This window comes from Primulina tabacum, chromosome 10, assembly GCF_025594145.1.
Source record: "Primulina tabacum isolate GXHZ01 chromosome 10, ASM2559414v2, whole genome shotgun sequence".
NCBI lineage: Eukaryota > Viridiplantae > Streptophyta > Magnoliopsida > Lamiales > Gesneriaceae > Primulina > Primulina tabacum.
Genome location: NC_134559.1, coordinates 8,379,720 through 8,401,926, shown reverse-complemented (window position 1 = coordinate 8,401,926; position 22,207 = coordinate 8,379,720). Strand labels below are relative to the sequence as shown.

The following is a 22,207-nucleotide window of genomic DNA, read 5'->3' as shown; positions in this document are numbered from 1 at the left end:
TGAAGGAATAGTCAAATAATTGCAGCGGAAAAAAAAAACGTGGTTGGCTGCAGAAAATTTCACGGGAATTACGTGAGGAGACGGAAGACGCGTTTTATACGCGTCTTCACACGGACAAGGGGCTCTATAAATAGAGCTCCCCCCTTCATTTTTAAATCATCCATTCTTCGAGTTTTCTCTCATCTTATAAGCATTTGAGTGCTTAGTTCTATAATATTTGTGAGGTGTTTTGTTCTCCTGTATTAAGAGAGTGTGTGTTCTCTTTGGAAACACAGTGAGTGAGTTGTACACCACAAAATATTATAGTGGAATTCTTTTCATCTTACCCGTGGTTTTTACCCTAATAATTTTTAGGGGTTTTCCACGTAAATCTCGGTGTGCAATTTATTCTTTATTTTTCGGGTTTTATTATCTCAAAATTCCGCATGTGGGACCAACAAGTGGTATCAGAGCCTTAGTTTAAAATTTATTAAAATTCTAAGTATGCTCTGTGGTTGCAGCCTAGACTGATCTTCCACATCAGAAAAGATTTTTTAAGATTTTTTATTTAAGGCGGGATTATTTTGTCTGGTCTACTAAAATTGTTGTAGACATAATGGCGGGAAGATACGAGATAGCAAATTTCAATGGAAACAATTTTATGCTGTGGAAAATAAAGATACAAGCAGTTTTAAGAAAAGAGAATTGTTTGGCGGCTATTGGAGATAGACCGATGGAGATTACAGATGATGGAAATGTGGCCAGTACTTCAGGCAGTGGTGAAATATTATTCAGCGAAGCAGCAACTGTTGCAGAAGGCATGCACAAATTTTGTGATACATGGATTATGGATTCAGGAGCGACGTCGCATATGACGTCTCGGAGAGAATGGTTTGATCATTATGAACCAGTCTCAGGAGGATCTGTATTCATGGGAAATGACCATGCCTTGGAAATCGCTGGGATCGGTACTATCAAAATTAAAATGTTTGATGGCATCATTCGCACCATACAGGAGGTACGACATGTGAAGGGACTGACGAAAAATATTTTGTCCTTGGGGCAATTGGATGATATCGGGTGCAAAACTCGGATCAAGAACGGGATCATGAAAATTGTGAAGGGCGCGCTTGTGGTTATGAAAGCGGAAAAAGTTGCTGCAAATCTGTATGTACTATTGGGGGAAACACACAAAGAGTCAGAACCAGCTGTTGCATCAATTGGTTCAGGAGAAGAATTAACAGTGTTATGGCATAGAAAGCTCGGGCATATGTCAGAACGAGGGTTGAAAATTCTCTCAGAACGGAAGCTGCTGCCGGGACTTACAAAAATTTCACTACCCTTTTGTGAACACTGTGTTACTAGTAAACAACACAGATTAAAGTTTGACACTTCTACTGCAAGGAGCAAAAGCATATTGGAGCTGATTCATTCGGATGTTTGGCAAGCACCGATTGTATCCCTAGAAGGAGCGAGATACTTTGTCTCGTTCATTGATGATTTCTCTAGGAGATGTTGGGTGTATCCAATCAAGAAGAAATCAGATGTTTTCCAAGTCTTCAAAGATTTCAAAGCGCGGGTTGAACTTGATTCTGAAAAGAAAATCAACTGTCTAAGGACTGATAATGGAGGAGAATATGCCAGTGATGAATTTGATGCATATTGTCAACATGAGGGCTTTAAGAGGCAATTCACAACGACTTACACACCTCAACAGAATGGAGTGGCGGAGCGGATGAACAGAACCTTGTTGGACATAACAAGAGCTATGTTGAGGACTGCAGGTCTAGAAAAGTCATTTTGGGCGGAAGCAGTCAAAACCGCTTGTTATATTATCGATCGTTCTCCTTCAGTGGCGATTGATCTGAAGACTCCGATGGAGATGTGGACCGGGAAGCCGACAGATTATTCTCATTTGCATACATTTGGAAGTCCGGTGTACGTTCTGTACAATGAGCAAGAAATATCAAAGTTGGATTCGAAATCCAGAAAATGTATCTTCTTGGGTTATGCTGATGGAGTAAAGGGGTTTCGCTTGTGGGATCCTACTGTTCACAAGCTTGTCATCAGCAGGGATGTTATCTTCGAGGAAGATAAAGTAAAGGGAGACAAAGGCACACCGAATTCAAAAACTACTATTTTTCAGGTGAAAAATAAGACGGACGAAGGTCAAGTTTCTTGTGAAGCAGTACCAGAGCACGAAGAACAAGAACATGTTTAGTCTGAGGTTTCCAATGTGAGACAGTCAACTCGAGACAGAAGACCACCAGGTTGGCTTTCAGATTATGTCACTGAAAGCAATATTGCATATTGTCTATTATCAGAGGATGGTGAGCCATCGAGTTTCCACGAGACTACTCAAAGCTCGGATGTATCCTTGTGGATGATAGCAATGCAAGAAGAATTGGAGGCATTAGACAGGAATAAAACTTGAGAACTTGTTACACTACCACGAGGGAGGAAAGCCATTGGAAACAGATGGGTCTATAAGATCAAGCGTGATGGCAATAACCAAGTGGAGCGGTATCGTGCTAGATTGGTGGTAAAAGGGTATGCTCAGAAAGAAGGCATTGACTTCAATGAGATATTTTTCCCTGTGGTTCGGCTTACAACAGTCAGAGTGGTGTTGGCATTGTGTGCGGTGTTTGACCTACATCTAGAACAGCTAGATGTGAAAACGGCATTTCTTCATGGAGATCTTGAAGAAGAAATCTATATGCTCCAGCCAGAAGGTTTTGCGGAAATAGGCAAAGAGAACTTGGTTTGCAGGTTGAAGAAATCTATGTAAGATCTCAAACAGGCGCCGAGTTGTTGGTACAAGAGATTTGATTCCTATATCATGAGCATTGGATACAACAGACTGAGTGCAGACCCTTGTACGTATTTCAAGAGGTCTGGTGATGATTATATCATTTTGCTGTTGTATGTGGACGACATGTTGGTAGCAGGCCCCAACAAAGATCAGGTCCAAGGATTGAAGGCACAGTTGGCTAGGGAATTTGATATGAAGGACTTGGGACCAGCAAACAAGATTCTAGGGATGCAAGTTCATCGAGACAGAAGTAACAGAAAGATTTGGCTTTCCCAGAAAAATTATTTGAAGAAAGTCTTGCAACGCTTCAACATGCAAGATAATAAGTCAATTTCGACCCCTCTACCTGTTAACTTCAATCTATCCTCCGAGATGTGTCCTAGCAGTGAAGCAGAGAGGATGAAGATGTCTCGAGTACCATATGCATCAGCAGTGGGAAGTTTGATATTCGCTATGATTTGTACAAGACCAAACATTGCTCAAGCAGTGGGAGCAGTTAGTCGGTATATGACGAATCCTGGACGAGAGCATTGGAGTACTGTTAAGAGGATCTTTAGATACATTAAGGGTACCTCGAATGCTGCATTATGTTATGGAGGATCGGATTTTACACTCAGGGGCTTTGTCGATTCAGATTATGCAGGTGATCCTGATAAGAAGAAATCTACTACTGGTTATGTGTTTACACTTGCGAGGGGAGCAGTAAGCTGGGTTTCAAAACTGCAGACAGTTGTGGCGTTATCTACAACGGAGGCAGAATATATGGCAGCTACTCAAGCTTGCAAGGAGGCAATATGGATTAAAAGGTTATTGTAGGAGATCAGACACAAACAAGAGAATGTTTCTTTGTTTTTTGATAGTCAGAGTGCCTTGCACATCGCAAGAAATCCAGCCTTTCATTTCAGGACGAAACTCATTGGAGTACAATTTCATTTTGTGTGAGAAGTAGTAGAAGAAGGAAGCGTGGATATGCAGAAGATCCATACGAAGGACAAAACATAGCTGATTTTCTGACCAAGCTAGTGAACATCGATAAGTTTGAGTGGTGTAGATTCTCAAGTGGCCTAGTAGAAACGTAAGCAGCAGGGAATGTCAAGATTGAAAGGATGTGTGGAGATGTGTTTGATTCTCAATCAAATATCCAAGTGGGAGAAATGTTGGCAAATGCATGTGGCAGACATGCAATAAGTGCAAATGCATTAAATGAAGGAATAGTCAAATAATTGCAGCGGAAAAAAAAAACGTGGTTGGCTGCAGGAAATTTCACGGGAATTACGTGACGCGTCTTCACACGGACAAGGGGCTCTATAAATAGAGATCCCCCCTTCATTTTGAAATCATCCCTTCTTCGAGTTTTCTCTCATCTTATAAGAATTTGAGTGCTTAGTTCTATAATATTTGTGAGGTGTTTTGTTCTCCTGTATTAAGAGAGTGTGTGTTCTCTTTGGAAACACAGTGAGTGAGTTGTACACCACAAAATATTATAGTGGAATTCTTTTCATCTTGCCCGTGGTTTTTACCCTAATAATTTTTAAGGGTTTTTCACGTAAATCTCGGTGTCCATTTTACTCTTTATTTTTCGGGTTTTATTATCTCAAAATTCCGCACGTGGGACCAACAGTGATTAGGTTAGTTAAAAAAAATAGACCCACCTAATCACCCCAACCAAACGCCCTTATAGTACTAATCGACACATAACAACACAGAGGTGTGGAGGGATGGGCATCAACACCAACACATATACTAAAATTAAATAAGTTTCATTACTTATTAGATTCTACTTATTTGCACGCATTAACTCAGAACAGAGAGTTCGAACAGTTAATCATCAGCAATTACCAGCAAGAAAAACTATCGTGACAAGTTCACTCGGTCTAATCATAACATATGACTCCCAAAAAAACTATAATCAATGGCTCAAAGTAGTAATCTCAGCCAATGACTGAATGAACACAAAATCTACACACTGAAAGTAGTACTTATCGTAGCTTGTATGGAATCTTAAAAATGGAGAAAGTGTCTGAGTTTGTTTGATCATTGGTTCATTCCGAAAATTTGATTCGGATTTCGCGAGAATCAAAGATGAATCGAACAAAAATAATCGTTTTTTTTTTTAAGATCAACTGGCCAATGAATCAAAGAACAACCCTGATTTATTCTATTTTGACCAAATTAAGATTTGAATTTTACTATAGTAAATGAACCGGATATTTTGGTAGTTTCAGGTCTACTCATCTCATATGAGACTAACCTAAAAATAATAATATTTTATAAATTGGATTAACTAAAAATCTATATTATCAAATTGACCTTAGAGTATTGTATTAAATTTTTATATTTTAAAATATTCAGTATAATATAAAAGTTAAGTATTTAATATAAAAGGCACTGACAAGGTGGGACCCTAGTCTCCTTTCAAAATAATTACATATTTTGTTGGAAATTTTAAATTTCAAATAATATCATTATTTATTTAACGAATCAAATTATCATTTGTAATAAAATTAAAATATATCAATGAACGAACGTCATAAAATATAATTATTTTTTGTGATTAAAATGCATTTTTTAAAGTTGAATTTATTTATATTTGGTTAAGATAATGAGATAATAAAAAAATGCGAGATTTTCTAGGGAAATTTAACTTTTTTTCAGTAACAATCCTGGAAAGCCCACTATCGGCCCCATAACACTAATTGGGCCAAAAGCCCAAAAATCAATCTCCCAAGTTACGTATAATAACCCCGGGCTGAATCGAAACCCTAATCTCTATCGAGAGTTGGCATTGCCGCGCAGCTGTACTGATCCTCGGATCTTGACTGTTCTCTCTGCAAACTCGAAAATGGCGACTCAAATGAGCAAAAAGAGAAAGGTTTGTCTTCCGAAATGGTCTGTGCGTATTTGATGTTTGTTTATGTGTTAGATAATTGATTGATTTTTATCGACTAAATGGCACCAGTTTGTGGCCGATGGAGTTTTCTTTGCGGAGCTCAACGAGGTCTTGATGCGTGAGCTGGCGGAGGATGGATACTCTGGAGTGGAAGTTAGGGTCACTCCCATGAGGACTGAGATCATAATCCGTGCAACTCGCACTCAGAATGTTCTTGGTGATTATTTATTTGTATTTCTTTTTAAATTTTTGCTTCAGATGAATATAGGGTTGTTCTGCAAGTTTTATTTTATTTTTATTTAAGCATGTGCTAATTTGGCTTGGAAATTTTTTGGTTCTTTACGTAATAGGTGAGAAAGGAAGGCGGATTAGGGAGCTGACCTCTGTGGTACAGAAGAGGTTCAAGTTTCCGGAGAACAGCGTGGAGTTGTATGCTGAGAAGGTTAACAACAGGGGGCTGTGCGCCATTGCTCAGGCGGAGTCTCTTCGCTACAAGCTCCTTGGTGGCCTTGCTGTCAGGCGGTAACGAATCAATTTCATTGTTCTTGAACATTTTCTTGTGGTAAATTGGCTTTATCTATGTTTTAGATTGATGAATTTATAAGTTCCGATCTACCTTGGTGGGTGAACCATATAAAAATAAAAATTGCTTTAGACAGATTCCCTATTAGGCTTTGATCTCATTGAAAAGCCTTTAAAAGGAATGTTTTCCTAGCTTCAATGATCACTTGTGGATAAAATATGTTTTTTTTTTGTAGATACTATAGTTTCAAATTTCTTGTAATGGTCTATTTTTGTTATTAATATTAGTATGTCATCCATAAAGCGAATTGGTGATTCAACAACAATTTGTGTCGGAAGATGACTAGATTCATTATCTTCCTCCATGGCATCATACCCCTGAAGTGAACTGGTCTTCATGCTGTTGCCACGGAGAAGAAACATGAAAATAGGTTAATCAACCTGGTTGTCATTTTCTAATCGTATATTAGTTAATGATTACAGTTTTCTTATCAATTTGTTGCCTATTTATCAAACGGATATTAATTATACGAAGTTAATTTTCTCCATGTTCTTGCCTATATATTTAAATTTTGTTTTCTTTTTAACATTCTTGTCTCACAAACAAACTTAGGTGATTTTCCATTGTTATTTTTCTCAAAGTGCATTAATAGGTTTCACATATGAAGAAAAGTCGTTTGGGAATTTTCTTACATAATACTTTTTCTTAGTAATGTCATCCATAAAGCAAATTGGCACTTTCACGCCAATTCTGTGTCGGACGATGACTAGAAATACCGTCTTCATCCATGTGAACCTATTCGTTATACGTACTGGTGTTCATTTGGTAACCATGAAGAAGACACGTGATAAATCATTTACCCAATTGTACCATTGACTACGTATACCATCTTTCAGTCCATCCTTGGAGACTTTAATATATATGGTGGTTGTCGTTGTGAATATAAATCCATCTGGACCCAGATGAATGATTATTTTTGTGATACTTTAAGAAGATAAAACTTGACAATTTGATTTTTCTTGTTATCTGCATTCCAATTTACAGTTTGTTGTTTTAGCATCTCAAGTCAAATGTCATTTTACTAAGAGCAATAATGCTATTGTAAAATAGGTTGATGTTTGGTCTTTTGTTTTCTTATCTCAGGGCATGCTATGGTGTCTTAAGATTTGTCATGGAGAGTGGTGCCAAGGGTTGTGAGGTATATGCTAATCAATTACTCCTTTTTTGTCCTTGTGTTCTTGTTTTCATTGCTTTAAATTTTGTCTTCGATGTTATTGGTTTCGTACCTCAGGTGATCGTGAGTGGAAAATTAAGGGCTCAGCGTGCCAAATCCATGAAGTTTAAGGACGGCTACATGATTTCTTCCGGGCAACCAGTTAAAGAATACATCGATTCTGCTGTTAGACACGTGCTTCTCAGACAGGTTTTTCAAGATGGATATAAAATACTTTACCAGAATTGTCAGATACCATATTTTAGTTTTTGGAAAACCATCATCTCCCATTTCTTGACTTCCTTTTTTGTGCATTTTGTTCAGGGTGTACTCGGTATCAAGGTCAAGATCATGCTCGACTGGGATCCCAAAGGGAAACAGGGGCCTACTACTCCTCTACCGGATCTTGTCACAATCCATCCTCCCAAAGAAGAAGAATTCATAAGGCCGACCATCCAAGCAACTGAAGTTGACCTGCAAGTTTAGAGAATCAACAACTCTTCAAGTTATGTTATATATATCATATTTCTGTTTTTTCCTACCTTTATCTGCAGGAATGTGTTTGACTAATTTTCATCCATAACATCAAACTTTGTTTGGTTCAGTTAATGGGTTTTCCCATCAATGTTTGATTGTCTGGTTTCGTTTTCGAAGGGGGAATTGAACATAACCACTTGGTAGATTTGAAATGTGCTGAAAATTCATCTGCAATAATAGATGCTGAATTCTTTTGTTATTTTTGTGTCATTGCCAAATTCTACTACAATTAAATTTTGGTTAAAAGTATTAAAATTACCTGTAAATATATCATAATTGTGCTTGGGTTGACTTCTTATCAGAATATACAAATTTAATATCATAACGTTACGATAATCATCCCTTTTGAAGGCTGAAGCTAATTTAATAAAAAATATTCGTAAAAAATATAATAAAGAAACAAAAATAATGTGAAAATTTTAAAAAGAAAACTTAATTGTAGTGTATATTCACATTTATTTTTATTTTTGTACTTGGATTGACTTTTCATTAGAAATATGAATTTTGTTGACTAAAAAAAATTTACATGACAATAAACGTTTTCCAAAACCCTTAAAAGTTTAATTATTATCATAAATTACATGAATTTCATTAAAATAAAGTGCGAAAAGAAAAAGAAAAATGGTCAGAATAAAACATGTGAGAAATCAAAAGTTAGGGAATTGTGACAATCGATTATTAAATTTAAAGTTAATATTCCTTTATTCATTCCAACTATAAAAACAACCCTCATTAAATTCTTGTCAAATAGAATTGTGGGATTTTTTTTAAAACATATACTATAATTGAGGTTTCCAATTCTAATTTTTTGGATAACGTGTGCCTGTAACTCGTTCAAAAAATTCTTGATTTCAATCCAAACAAAGATTATTTTCTATAAATATAATTTTAGTTATTTTACTTTAGTCAAGATTGATGCAAGGTGTTGGAATATTTTAAAAATATTTTTTTTGTAAAAAACTTGTATCGAGTAGTTTTTGTTAAAACTTTAAAAAATTATATTAAATCCAAGATATATAAAAAAAATTTAGGAAACTTCACCAGATGATCGGATTATATCGGAAATTGATTAAAAAATGAAAAATTCGGCATATGGCCGGCACGTGTAATGCACACGCCAGTAAGGTGACAACTGATTTTTTTAGGTTAATATATTTCTGAATGATCTACAAGTTTTATGATGGACACATTTTGAAATTCGAAACTAGTTAACAGCTTTCGGATGACCAAACATTGGACTTATGTCAATTGCGAAGACGATCGACATACATATACTTAAAATAAAAAATATTTTGAACACTTTTATTTTAAAACCGAAGGGAAATTCATTCAAGAAGGAGGGGTAAATCGAGTTTGAAATGTTTATCTGGAACACAAGTTTTCCAGAAATTGTTCTTCGTAATTTTTGATTTCTGGGAGAAATCGGTTGCTAATATTGATATACCTCCTGGTTTTTAGAGGCAAACAAGGAGTGTTATATAAATTTTTTGGAAGTTTTGGATATGATTTGTTAATTTTCTCTAGTTTTAACTATTTTTGTTCCTTATTATTTTCTCTTTAAAACTCACGAAATTCAAATGATTTTTGTGATGAAATACATCATATAAGGCCTAATTATAGTGAATAATGAAGGAGAGTGAGTCATCTATCCATATTATATTAAAGTGTAGGCGGAATATTTCACCCTACATGTGGGGGCAGTGCCCCCATGTGTAGATCCAGGATCCAGATTTAGTCACAAGTACATGGAGTCCACTATTTTTTTTTTAAATCACAAATGTGGCTAAATCTGGACCATCTAATCCTGTAGGGCATAGGTAGGATAGAACGATCCAGTGTAGGCCTATCTTGGTGACACATTTTTCATCAAACTATAGACACATTTCCCATTAAATTAGTGAACTTAATTATACATTAAATTTAATTATTGTTAGATAATTTTGAATTAGTTAATATTTTATTAAGTTTTATTTAATTTTTTTTATATTATATATTGTTATTTATTTATTTACGTTATATTATTTTAGAAGCATATTTTATGCGTTTGTAGTATTCAATTTAAATTTTATTTGTAGAATAATAAAATTATTTCATATAATTAACTTTTTAATATTATTTAGATTTTTTTTAATTTCATTCCAACCTTTTTATATAATAAGTAGATTAATATGTATTAAAAATTATTAATATATGTCAAATCTTTTGTTATAATAAGTAGTTTTATTTATTATTATAGTTGTTGTTATTATTCATTATCCAAAATTTCATTTTTATTATCTTCGCCAGTCCATTCTATTTGTGGCTTCTCGACATCTGTAATACACTTTCTGTAATGGCAATGACGATAATGGCTTTCATGATTTCCATTAGTACGTCTTCATGTGATCATCATGTTCAGTTGAATGAGTTTGCATCCTTATCTTGTAATCATCAAAGTATTTTTTAGAAAAAATCATACTCTTACTCAGTGTTTTTATAACCGGACCGTTAATCGAACCGGTCAAGCCTTAAAAAATGGTTCAACCGGTTCAACCGAACGGTCGAACCGGATCAATAAAATTAATATTTTATTTATTTTATATAATAAATAAAATAGTAAAATATTGATTATTTATGTTTTTATAGTTTTTACTTAATTTTTAAGATGAAAATTACAACAAATATCCAAATAAACATCACTTTTCAAATTCAAAAATCCAAATTACACCTAACATGTAACCAAATAGTGATGACCAAGTTTAAGTGCTCAAGAAAACATCAAGTTTAATTATACAAAAAAGTAGCAAACATCAAGTTTCTTATACAAAAAAGTATCAAACATCCAGTTTCAACTTTCAAATTGCATCCTTTGATGCCCACACCGCATCCAATTCTTGAAGTGTTCTTTCGTAGTCATTATCATCTTCATCCCTACCATCCAAAAGTTCTTCCAAGTCCAAAGAAGGTGTTTCTTGCATTTCACCAACACCTTTATCTAAATCTTTTTTAAAAAATTAAAATAATACATGTTTAGCAAACATAAAGCAAAAATTTGTCAAAAAAAATTATTATTAAGACATAAACCAAGAAATAATTATTTTTTCAAACTATTTAACAAAAATAAAGGAAAGAAAATTTCCTTTCTTCTTCTTGAATATTTATTGGAAGAGCTTCCTCACTATAAAACATCTCATCCAACTCATCTATGTCTAAAATAGGTGAAGAATTTTCTTCTTCTTCTTCCATAACCCAAAAGTCAGTTTTATCAATGCTCTCATAATCAATAGGATCTTGACAATTCATTTGGTTATCAAGCCTACAACAACAACAATAAACAAAACAATAATTCTAAATTCAAGAATTCAAATTGAAAGAGTAAGTAAAAAAACCATCACCTTTCTTTTAAACGCAAGTTGTAATGGACATACACAAGATCATTTAACCTTTGATGCTCCAATCTATTCCTTTTCTTTGTATGTATTCTTTCAAACACGCTCTAATTTCTTTCACATCCCGAAGAAGAAGAAGTTTGGCTCAAAATCTTAATAGCCAAATTTTGTATGTTTGGAGCACTACATCCAAAAACTCTCCACCATTCATCTACAAGAAAATTTAAACTTTTAAACAATGAGTACAAAATATAAGAATTACCACAACAATAATATTTAAAATAATAATGCATACCTGATTGCATACTCTTTGATGAATCAATAGCAAGTTGTCGAGCCAAACTTCCTAATCTATCTTGATAAATTGCTACTTCATCAATGTACTTTCTTTGAACAGATCTATCACTAATCAAGGTAGTGACCATCTCAACAAAACCATCCATTATCTCCTTTTTAGTGCACATATTAAACTTGTCATATGCAAAAGCAGGGTTAAGGAGATATGCTGCTGCATGAATATCTCGTCGAAGTTGTTTGTCCCATCTTGTCTTGACAATACTTGTAAAAGGCTTGTAAAATTTCTTTTTATTCTTGAAGATATTTTTTATTGCTTTCTTTGCCCTATACATTCCGTCATAGACATAACCAACTGAAGGCCTTCGATCAGTATCCATTATATGCAACATACGTATTAGAGGAGCAACAACACCAACTACAACTGTGCAATCACTCCAAAATTTTGTATCAAGAACAACCGCCAGAACAACACTTGTTTTTTTGTCTTTGAAGTATCGAGAATCCTTAAATGTCTTACTAGTAAAAAAAGCTTGCAAATCATGTTGATGTTCAAGGATACTCTTCAATGCAATGAATGTAGTAGCAAAACGAGTTGGCCCTGGACGTACAATCTCTGTCCATCCTTCTCTCTTTCTTAACCATGCCAACAGAAATGCATGATTGTAAACGAATTTTGTTACCAAAGAAGCCTTTTTTGTAAGATTACTAACAAGCTCCATTTTACCAATATCACCAAGAATCAAATTCAGACAATGTGCAGCACAAGGCGACCATTTGATAGAGGGATACTTATCATGAAGCAAAACACCGGCTGCTTTATAGTTGGCCCCATTATCAGTTACCAAATGAACGATATTATTTGATCCAACCCATTCCACTAACTCAACAAATAGATTACAAAGTGTGGTTGCATTTTTCACAATATCAGAAGCATCAACAGATCTCACAAATGATGTTCCCCTCTTGCAATACACTAGAAAGTTTATAAGTTGCCTATTTGACCGATCTTGCCAACCATCAGCCATTATAGTGCAACCTCTTTCTTCCCAAACACTTCGATAACCATCAACTACTAATTGAACTTCCTTTTTCATGCTTCCTAATAAGTTTGTTCGCAACTCATTATATTTCGGTGCTTTATAACCGGGACCAACAGCAGCAATAGCATCCACCATTTGTTGAAAATAAACAGAATTCACAGCATTGATGGGAATACAAGTATCATAAAAAAACCTAGCAATGCTCATATCAACATTAAGTAAAGCTTCTTTACTTACGAGCACACTTTTGATAGAACGTTGTGCACCGACAATAGTTCTTGGTGCAAAAAAGTTAGGCATCTTCTCATCTCTCTTTCTCTTTCCTTTTTGAGAAGCCGCACCAAAAGAAGATTTATCTTTCCCCCTTGTTTGAGTATGTGGTGGATGCATTTCTTCTTCAAGATTTGTCATATGAGGACCATCAATATTATCATCTTCAAATGATATCGGAGCTACGCTTTTTTCTTCAAATGCCTTTAAAGATTGTTCCATTTGATATCTTACATCATATGGAACTTTTTTGCATGATGCAATATCTCCTTTTCTACCTGCTAAATGTTTTTTCATCCTATTGATCCCTCCACCCCTCCACACATTATTGCAATGCAAACAAGTCCAACTTCTTTTCCCATCATTACCCACATCCTCTTTAAAATGAGCCCATGCTGGATCGGTTTTGCTTCTAAACGAGGAAACAGAATTAGATGTGGAACTAGATTTTTGCCCGCCACTTGATGAATCCATCTATATTTTAAAAAATAATGAACTTTAATTCACAGTTGATGAAGTATAGTAAAAGAGGAAAAATAAACAATAAATTATGAACATATGAGTAATTCAATATAATAATTGAGAGATACGTCACAAAAGGAATATAAATTTGATATATTAGTTAATGATTGCTACTAACAGATCATTTTTTCTTAAAATTTAAATTGTTAGAATTTAGAAATGTTAAATATTTATAGCTACTCTCGTAGGCTTGATTTCTTGCAAAAGAAACTTTAGTTGTGATTGGGTTTGGGTAATATAGATACAAGATAATTAATTTTGAAGTTTGAACAATAATAAAATTATAATGACTAAGTTGGTATATGTGACAAAGACTTGGCTAGTTTCAAGAAAACAAAGAAGCCACGATCCATCATTGTGGAATTGCAAAGTGTTGTTATGTAGAACACAACTCAACTACACGAAAACATGAGTACAAAATTATTTTTAAAAAATGGAATCCAACAGCTATTGCACAGTGCACTCGATGGAAAATTGGGAAAAAAAGATCAAAGAAATGGAAGAGCACGTCTCAGGATTGAAAAGCTTCTGTACCAAAAAAAATTTCTATGCTTTACAGTTTACACTATGAAAAGAATCACTAATCATCAACAAAATGGAAGAGATTTATTAATTTTGCAAGATAAACAATATACCAAAAAAAGTCTAAACTAACATTACTCATTACTTTGAGATTCCTCCTTTCCAATCAAGCTAGTAATAAGCAGGCGTGGTGTGGAGATCTCTCCAAATCTTGTGTCGATTTTTAATTCTAACCAGTCAACGAGAATGAGGATAATTAAATTATTAAAATATCTGGGCAATTTTTTTTTATAATTTCACAGACCCGTGCGGTTCCTAAAGACCGGCCGGTTTTCGATTTTTCCGGTTTAACCGGGTTTTAACCGGTTTTTTCCGGTTAAACCTGTTTTTCGGGTTTTTACTTATCTCCGGACCGGTCTGGAGGCCGGTTCGCGGTTGAACCGGTCCGACCGGCCGGTCCGGTCCGGTTTGGAGAACATTGCTCTTACTGAAAGTAGCCATTTTATGTACAAGTGTTCACATAAAAGAATTAACTATTCCTGATACCACTAGCAAGACTCTTACTGTCAATTACAAATATTTGTCGCCAATTGAACCTCAAATATCAGATAATAAAAATTAAGCGTGTGCTAAAAAATGTTTCGATCAATTAGGCTTTCAAGAACTTGATATTCAGAATAATGTGTGCGTAATTCAGAACTATAGGAGAAATCGAAAATCCATTCAACTGATCTATTTATAAACTTTGATTTCAATGATTGTCTTTTTGAATACGATAATCGTTTCCAAATATAGAGGTCGTTATGCGAAATCATTGTCCTTTCCGCTGATAGTACGATTTGGTAGTGTGCATGTATTCTGACCGAGGTACACAATATTATATCTAATATGTCTGGTGCGCTCTGATACTTCCTTAAAAAGAATGATATGGAAATTAACATAGAATGTTCGTTGACGTGCTTAACTGATTCAGAAGAGTAATCAATAGCCCTTAAAATAGTTTGCACAACAATTACATGACATTCTTTATTCTTGCTTAAATTAATCGTATAGTTTCCTATGAAAGCATTTCTTCAAAGAGAAAATAGTTTTTTTTTTTTCTGCTATTTACTTATATAATTTTAGGTTTTGGTCCATTGATTTTTTAAATTTTAGTTTTGGTACATTAACGTTTAATTTTTAAATATCATGATCTAATTGCCGATATGACACCGGAAAATACAGACATAGAATTAAAAAAATGACATTGTGAAATCGAAAATGACTGATTTGTCAGATATCAAGTAAGCAATTAGATCAAAATAGCTGAAAACTAAAAGTTAACTTAACAAAAGGAAACTTCAAAAAATTAACAAGGAAAATCCAAACTTGAACAAGTTACTGGGCAAAATTATTTCCAACTCCAACTATTCTATGATAGGAACAAATGTGTGTTCTAGGATTAATATGGCGTCTGCGAAGGTACAGGAACAATGTGAACTTTCAGGTCGTCATTTTCCATGCTCTGTTGTTGTTCTTGTATTCTCCTCGCCGACTCCTCGACACCCGAATTGCATCTTTTGATAGTCAAAATCTGAAGTGTTGCTATATCTCCGATGCTTTCCGGAACCTCTTTCAGGTAGAGACACTCTCGAATAAACAACCTCTCGAGGCATGGGAAATGATCGCTTTCAACTATCCACTCTTTCAGGTTTATGCTTTCCATTTCCAGGTGCTTTAAGCTCGGAAACTCATCAGTTATCTCCCACTTTCCACCTTTTACCGAATTTTCCATAAGTTTCAACACCACAAGGTTTGGCAAGGAATTAACAATGAACATATTTTCCAAGGGAATCCAACTACCCCTCAAAGTTAACTTTCTTAGATTCCGGGGAAAGCTGTAAATATTTGGCAAGTCATAAGGAAGCTCCACCAACTCAAAATTCAGCACTTGGAGTTGGTGCAGGTAGACAAGATTGTTGATACCGTTAGTTTGGTAGTGCTTACGGCTCCCGTATTTTACCTTCAATTCTTTAAGATTCGGAAGCCTTTGAATCACTTCCACGGTTAACGGTAAATCTACGACATGAAGAGTTTGCAGGTTATGTAGGATAGAAAAGCTTCGAGCAAATTCTTCATTCGCGAGAATGGGCGAGATGGATCCTCTCCTCAGGACAAGATGCTTCAATTGTGGCATCTTCCAGATCTCCGACGACATAGAATACAGAGAAGTATAACCATATGGGTCATTAGTGATCAGAGTCTCAAGGTTCTTAAGTCTGGTAACTCTAGCTGGCAAGCAAGATGTATAGCTGTAATCAAAGGTTAAAGCAAGGTACCTCAAATTAACTAGGTCGAATATTTCATCAGGTAAAGATTTCAGCCTTATTTTCAGTCCATCCAAAACTCTGAGTAGACAAAACCGCGGAGTGAATGGCAAAATGCCTGTCTCATGACCATAAATATATAGCAGAGAACGGATAGGTGAGACAAGAGTACTGGTGGGTGAGATCTGGATATTGTATAAAAGGGAGCCAACAGAAGTATGAATTATCCAACGACGTTGGATATTAGGTACTTGCAGTAGATTACTTTTACTAGTATACTGGAATTTATGGTGTTGATGAAATTTTTCATCTTGGCCCTTTTTTATGCTCAACTCCCTCAAGACGTCGTGGATGCTGCAAAATTTGATCCCGCCGTCAGACCTCTTCTTTGTGACCAAAACAAGATTTCTATTAACAAGATCAACCAAATACTCTTCTGCCACCTCTTCCAAGTTTTCCGATCTTGAAGGTTTTAGGAAGCCCTCAGCAACCCATAACTTGATGAGTTTGTTTGTGGGTATCATATAATCTTCAGGGAAGATTCCCATGTACAGAAAACAAGCTTTCAAATGATGAGGAAGATTGTCATAACTCAACGACAGTATCGAAAAGAACTTGTCATCATTTGTAGCTATTGCTTCTTTAATGTTTTTAGCGACACTATCCCAATAATCTTTGGTCTTGTTGACCTTGAGTAGTCCTGCTATCACAACAATCGTGAGGGGGAGTCCTTTGCAGTTTCTTGCGATTAATTTTCCGACTTCTTCTAATTGTTGAGGGCAATGTTCTTGTCCATACACCCTCTCCCGAAGCAAGTCCCAGCTTTGATCCTCATTTAGAAACTCCATTCGATGAAGTGGGCTGAATGAGTCGACCGCTGAAGCCACGTCTGACAATCTATTGGGTTCAAGTGTTAAAAAAGGAAATTCATATTCATATTCTAAATTATTCGAATCAAAGAGCTAACAACATTTGGACACAAACCTTGTAGTGATGATGATACGGCTACCATTGTTGTCATCGGGGAATGCCCTTCTTACACGATCCCATACTTCATCATGCCACATATCATCCAAAACAATCAGATATCTCCTATTTTTTAAATTTTTGTACACTCGTTCGATTAACGTTTCGACATGCTCCGTCGATGCTCCTTCGTTGCAAAAGAGACCTTGAAGAACCTCTCGTACACTGTATTCTTGAGAAACAGTTACCCAGTGACGAACATCAAAGTGTTGTTCGATTAAGAGATCTGAATATACATTTCTGGCCAGAGTAGTTTTGCCAATTCCTCCCGTCCCAACGATTGGGATGATTTGAAGATTGGACTCATACCCGGTGACTCGATCCTTGATTTGAATCAAGTCATTTCTAACTCCTATCAGTTTTTCTTGTTCACTTGGTGCATGTCTTGATGAACCAGAAACTGATGAAGAAGTATCTGAGCGTATTGACGAATCTTCTGCTGTGAAGACACACTTTACCTCTGTTGCAACTTCCAGAATTGAACCAACGTGTTCTATCAGAGACTTAACACCTTCAATATGTTTATGTAACGTATCTTTCAACGTGATCAAAGAACTATTTTTTTCACTGTCCGTCGATTCATGAAGAAACTTATCAGAAAGGGTAACGTATATTTCGATGTGATCTTCCAACTCGTAGGCAGCATCTCTGGTTGCTTCTTCCAAAGGACGAACAGCTGGGGCGTGTTCCTCAGGAAATTCTTCGAGGAACTTTACCAGACACATTATGTTTTCTTGGAGTGATTCATGTTCTTTTGTGCCGCCAAAAAGAACCTCAACGCAATCTTCAACTTGGACCTGTTTCAGTGTTCGAGCAAGTGAAACAAGAGCTGCATATGCCATTTCTACGATCTCCGGTATGGATTTGCAGATACAAATTGAGAAGAAAACTGCAATTATTTGCCACTTAAACGCAACAGAGTATGATTAGACGGGACCCCAATTCATTGTGAATGATTGGTGGAGTTGGTGGCAGAAAAAGATAGGCAAAGTGTGAGTGGAGTTGGTCAGCAAACGTGGAAAGCGGATGTGAATGGTGGACAAAGTTGAAAGTGGGAGCAATGTAAAAAAATGGCATTCATCAATTATGAAAGTGACGATGTCGGATCATGTTCTACGGAATATTCGGCAACTTTGTTGACAACTTGACAAAAGTAGGAAGAAAATTTAGTACATGGGATTTTACATGGAAGGATAAAACTTCTTTGTATCTCATTCACAATTCGAGAATCTTAATTCTCAAGTCTTTCTCATTTTTTTTTAATTATTTATATAATATTTGTGAGTTGTTTACTTTTTTATATTTACAAAGTGAGTGTTCTCTTTAAAAATACACTGACTGATTATATATCATAAAATATTATAGAAAAAAAAATTTCATCTTGTATGTGGTTTTTTATCATAATAATTTTTAGGGATTTTTCAAGTAAATCTCGGTGTCCCATTTTATACTTTATTTTCATATTTATATCTCAAAATGTCGCACTTCAGACCAACAAGTAGTATCAGAGCCAGATTTAAAATTTCCAAAAATTCTGAGTATGTTATGTGATTTCAGCCTTGATTGATCTTCGACATCAGAAAAGTTTTTTTTATTGAGATGAGATTTTTTTCAGTCTACTAAATTGTTGTAGATTTGATCTGATTGGTGCAATCAAACTTGAGTTCTTATGTTCTTGATCAATGGGTTGATGAAAAAATTGAGGTTAATTAGGGTAAATCCGAATAGGAACAAATAATTTTTGAATCACAATGAAGTTGTGAACTCATGGCTAGTTGTATCACTGAATCATTGTGGGTTACATAAGTATTGGATTTTGTGTTCTCGTTGAGATAGTCAAATTGAAGGAGTTGAATTTTGTCGACTGTAGTTTGATGGAGATCAAACAGATAGCTTATAAAGGAGTTTATAAGTTGATTTTATATATGAAAGTTGTAGAAGTTAACTTAAATAGTAATTATGTGAGAGACTGGAACTGCATGTTTTAGTGAAGGAATTCACAAAACTGACAGCTGTCAAAAATGACCAGTGAAAAATTGTCTTTCGAAATTTTCAATTTTTATTATATGAAGATTTGCACCATCGGTACATCGGCGCTGTCTGATCGTCGATCGGGGTTATATTGAGTTCACAATTATTCAATTAATAATTTTAGAATCTACTAATTAAATAATAATATTAGTAGTGGTGACTATTATGTACAAGATTCTCATGAAATATTCTATAAGAGTCTAGAATTGATTGATTAATTAATAATTAAGAAATTAAATAATAGTTTTTAAATTTTATATATGCTTATATAATATATATACACACATACATACATTATTAAGAGTTAATTTTGCATGATATTTTTTTAAAAAAATACAACATGAAAATTTTAAATAATGAAAAATAAAGAATCATGATATGATTAGAATCCTAGAAAGATTGTGATATTGTATTTTTATAAATATTTTATCAAATATTGATGACATAAGAAAAAAAACTTAACAATTACACTTAAATCTCCCCCCTCTTTCAAGCAATTCCCTCCCACCCCTTTATTTTAGAGGGAATATATTTCGGCCTCCCTTTCACCGTGAACAGAAGAAATAACGACGATAATATAACAAACCGAACAAAAAAACCATAATGAAACATATAAGCAGATTATGCAAAATAAAAATCAGATATATGAAGCATAACATATGAATCTAAGACATTTACGGTGCAACTCAAATCTTTTAAATCGTATGTAACCCATTTGTCGTAGATATCTTGTAATGCCCGAGATGTGATCTGGTAATCAGCAATTATTAATGCATGATTTGAGGTATTTATCGAAGACCGAACAAGAGACGTTGCGATTCGATTTTAGTTGCAAAATATATTGTTGGGACAGCACAGACAGCGCACCCGCGGTTCAAAGACAGTGCACCCGCGGTGGTTCATAGGAAATTTTGGAAGAGATACAGAACAGTCACCGCACCCCCGCCATAAAATCTACCGCACCCGCGGTGTTGCTACAGTAGAGGCACCGCACCCGCGGTACAAAAAGCTCCGCACCCGCGGTCGTTCTTTCTGAAATGTTGGTAGTGATCCAGTATGCTCAGCGCACCCGCAGGTCCAAAGTGTAGCGCACCCGCGGTGAGACGTGTTTTATGAAGAATAAGCCACTTGCCTCTTTTCATGCATGAGATGTATATATATATATATATAATATCGGCCCTTTTCTCCTCAGAACAAGAGGAAAACGGAAATCCAGGGAAAGCTTTGAATCCTTGATACTAGAATTCGATTCGCGAGAAATCCGCCCGTCTGATTTTGAATCCGACTTCAGTATTGTGTTCCTAGTGACGACAGCTACAACAGGACGTAAGTTTTATTGAATTATGGTATCATTTGAAATTATGATATTGGGGGAATTGTGATTTGACTGATATATTGTGTTCTGGGTATACTGATTAGTATATAACTGAAGACATATCGAAGAACGGGCTGTGTATGTAATTGTTATTATTTTTTTGAAATAATATGATCGAGATTGTACAGATTTGATATCATGACCTATTCTTATTGAAGATTATGATTCCTATTGATATCGATTATGAATTATGGTATTATTTATGTGATGTTGAGAGTGACGGGGCGATCGAGACTATATTATTATGTCATCGAAACATCAGTAGATTGATTGTGATCAGATTCATTATTGATTGAGATTGTATCATGATATCGTTGATATGGATCAGATTATGTTTGATTTGAGTATTGATCGGAACAGGTTTTGAATTGAGTTATACATTGATACAGTATATTCGATATTGTCATTTCAGATTTGATATGGACATATTTGACTTCGAGACTTCGACTTCGTCAGATCGAGAAGACAAAGGTATAAGTCAATGTGGTATTGGGACATCGACTCAAGTGGGATATACTTGAGTTTCCCTAAATCACATACTTATTATTATCATGTTCATTGATTTGATTTGATATGCTTGTTCTATTGATTTATAGAAAGCACGTATTAGATGAGTATTAGACGAGTGATCTTGTGACATAAGTGTCCTGATAGTGATGGGATCGCCACGGGCACATTGCACGATGTCACATGATAGGAAATTGGTGAAAACGCCAAAGTCTGTGACGGTTAGGTCAAGACACTGGATGCTTGGTTATATCGACGTGGATAGAATCGGAGTTTCTTCTATTACTGTTGGTCGATATGGAATGCCAACGTCTGGAAACCGGGATCCCTAGACTAGGATTGAGTCTAGTCTGAAACGTGGAGTCACGAGTTTGATTGGCGATTTTATACGGATTATGTTTCTGATTTTGTTACATGTACTGATATCTGTTACATGTTTAACATGCTTTTACATTGTTGATATAACTGCATGTTTCGTTGATTTATACTGGGATTTATTCTCACCGGAGTTATCCGGCTGTTGTCTGTTTGTATGTGTGCATGACAACAGGTGGGACAGGTTCAGGGTCGAGGAGATGAAGATAGATCGTGATTAGAGTGGAGACTACGGACTTGGATTAGAGATAGGATTTGGACACTTGACATTTAGTTGTTAAACCTTAGTTGAATGATTGTATATACAGTACCAGATTTGTACTTTTAATATACTGATATGTATATTTGCATGTATTCCATTACGTTCCGCAATTTAAAAAAAAAATTAGACTCTATTTATTATAATGATTAAATTGTCCTAATGATGATTAAGAATATGATTAGCGTCCGAGTCCCTACAACATCTCTCTTCAATCATAGATAGTTATTTCATCACAACCTTAATTTTTTACATGGCGTATATACTTTTTATTTTTTAAGACCAACACAAATGTATAGGTTACCTCTAAATAGATCTTTCAAAAGAATCGAGAAGACAATTGAAACTCAATTGT

General features: G+C 35.1%; 3 protein-coding genes across 3 annotated transcripts; 1 reads left to right on the top strand and 2 right to left on the bottom strand.

Annotated features, from left to right (window-relative positions):
* The first annotated feature begins 5,500 nt into the window (after nt 1–5,500).
* LOC142505726 (small ribosomal subunit protein uS3x-like) lies at nt 5,501–8,153 on the top strand. The gene is made up of 6 exons (XM_075618830.1): nt 5,501–5,663; nt 5,751–5,898; nt 6,032–6,203; nt 7,348–7,402; nt 7,496–7,627; nt 7,742–8,153. Exons 1-6 carry the CDS (start codon nt 5,634–5,636, stop codon nt 7,901–7,903), a joined length of 699 nt encoding a protein of 232 aa, XP_075474945.1. The 5' UTR covers nt 5,501–5,633; the 3' UTR covers nt 7,904–8,153.
* Nucleotides 8,154–11,545: 3,392 nt separating this feature from the next.
* Nucleotides 11,546–14,196, bottom strand: LOC142504886 (uncharacterized). Its single transcript, XM_075617730.1, has 3 exons — nt 14,107–14,196; nt 11,618–13,403; nt 11,546–11,550 (listed from the first exon to the last, which is right to left on the bottom strand). Exons 1-3 carry the CDS (start codon nt 14,113–14,115, stop codon nt 11,546–11,548), a joined length of 1,800 nt encoding a protein of 599 aa, XP_075473845.1. The 5' UTR covers nt 14,116–14,196.
* A 1,031-nt stretch (nt 14,197–15,227) lies between these two features.
* On the bottom strand, nt 15,228–18,396 carry LOC142505478 (putative late blight resistance protein homolog R1B-17). Its single transcript, XM_075618465.1, has 2 exons — nt 17,264–18,396; nt 15,228–17,176 (listed from the first exon to the last, which is right to left on the bottom strand). Exons 1-2 carry the CDS (start codon nt 18,145–18,147, stop codon nt 15,415–15,417), a joined length of 2,646 nt encoding a protein of 881 aa, XP_075474580.1. The 5' UTR covers nt 18,148–18,396; the 3' UTR covers nt 15,228–15,414.
* Between the last annotated feature and the right edge of the window lie 3,811 nt (nt 18,397–22,207).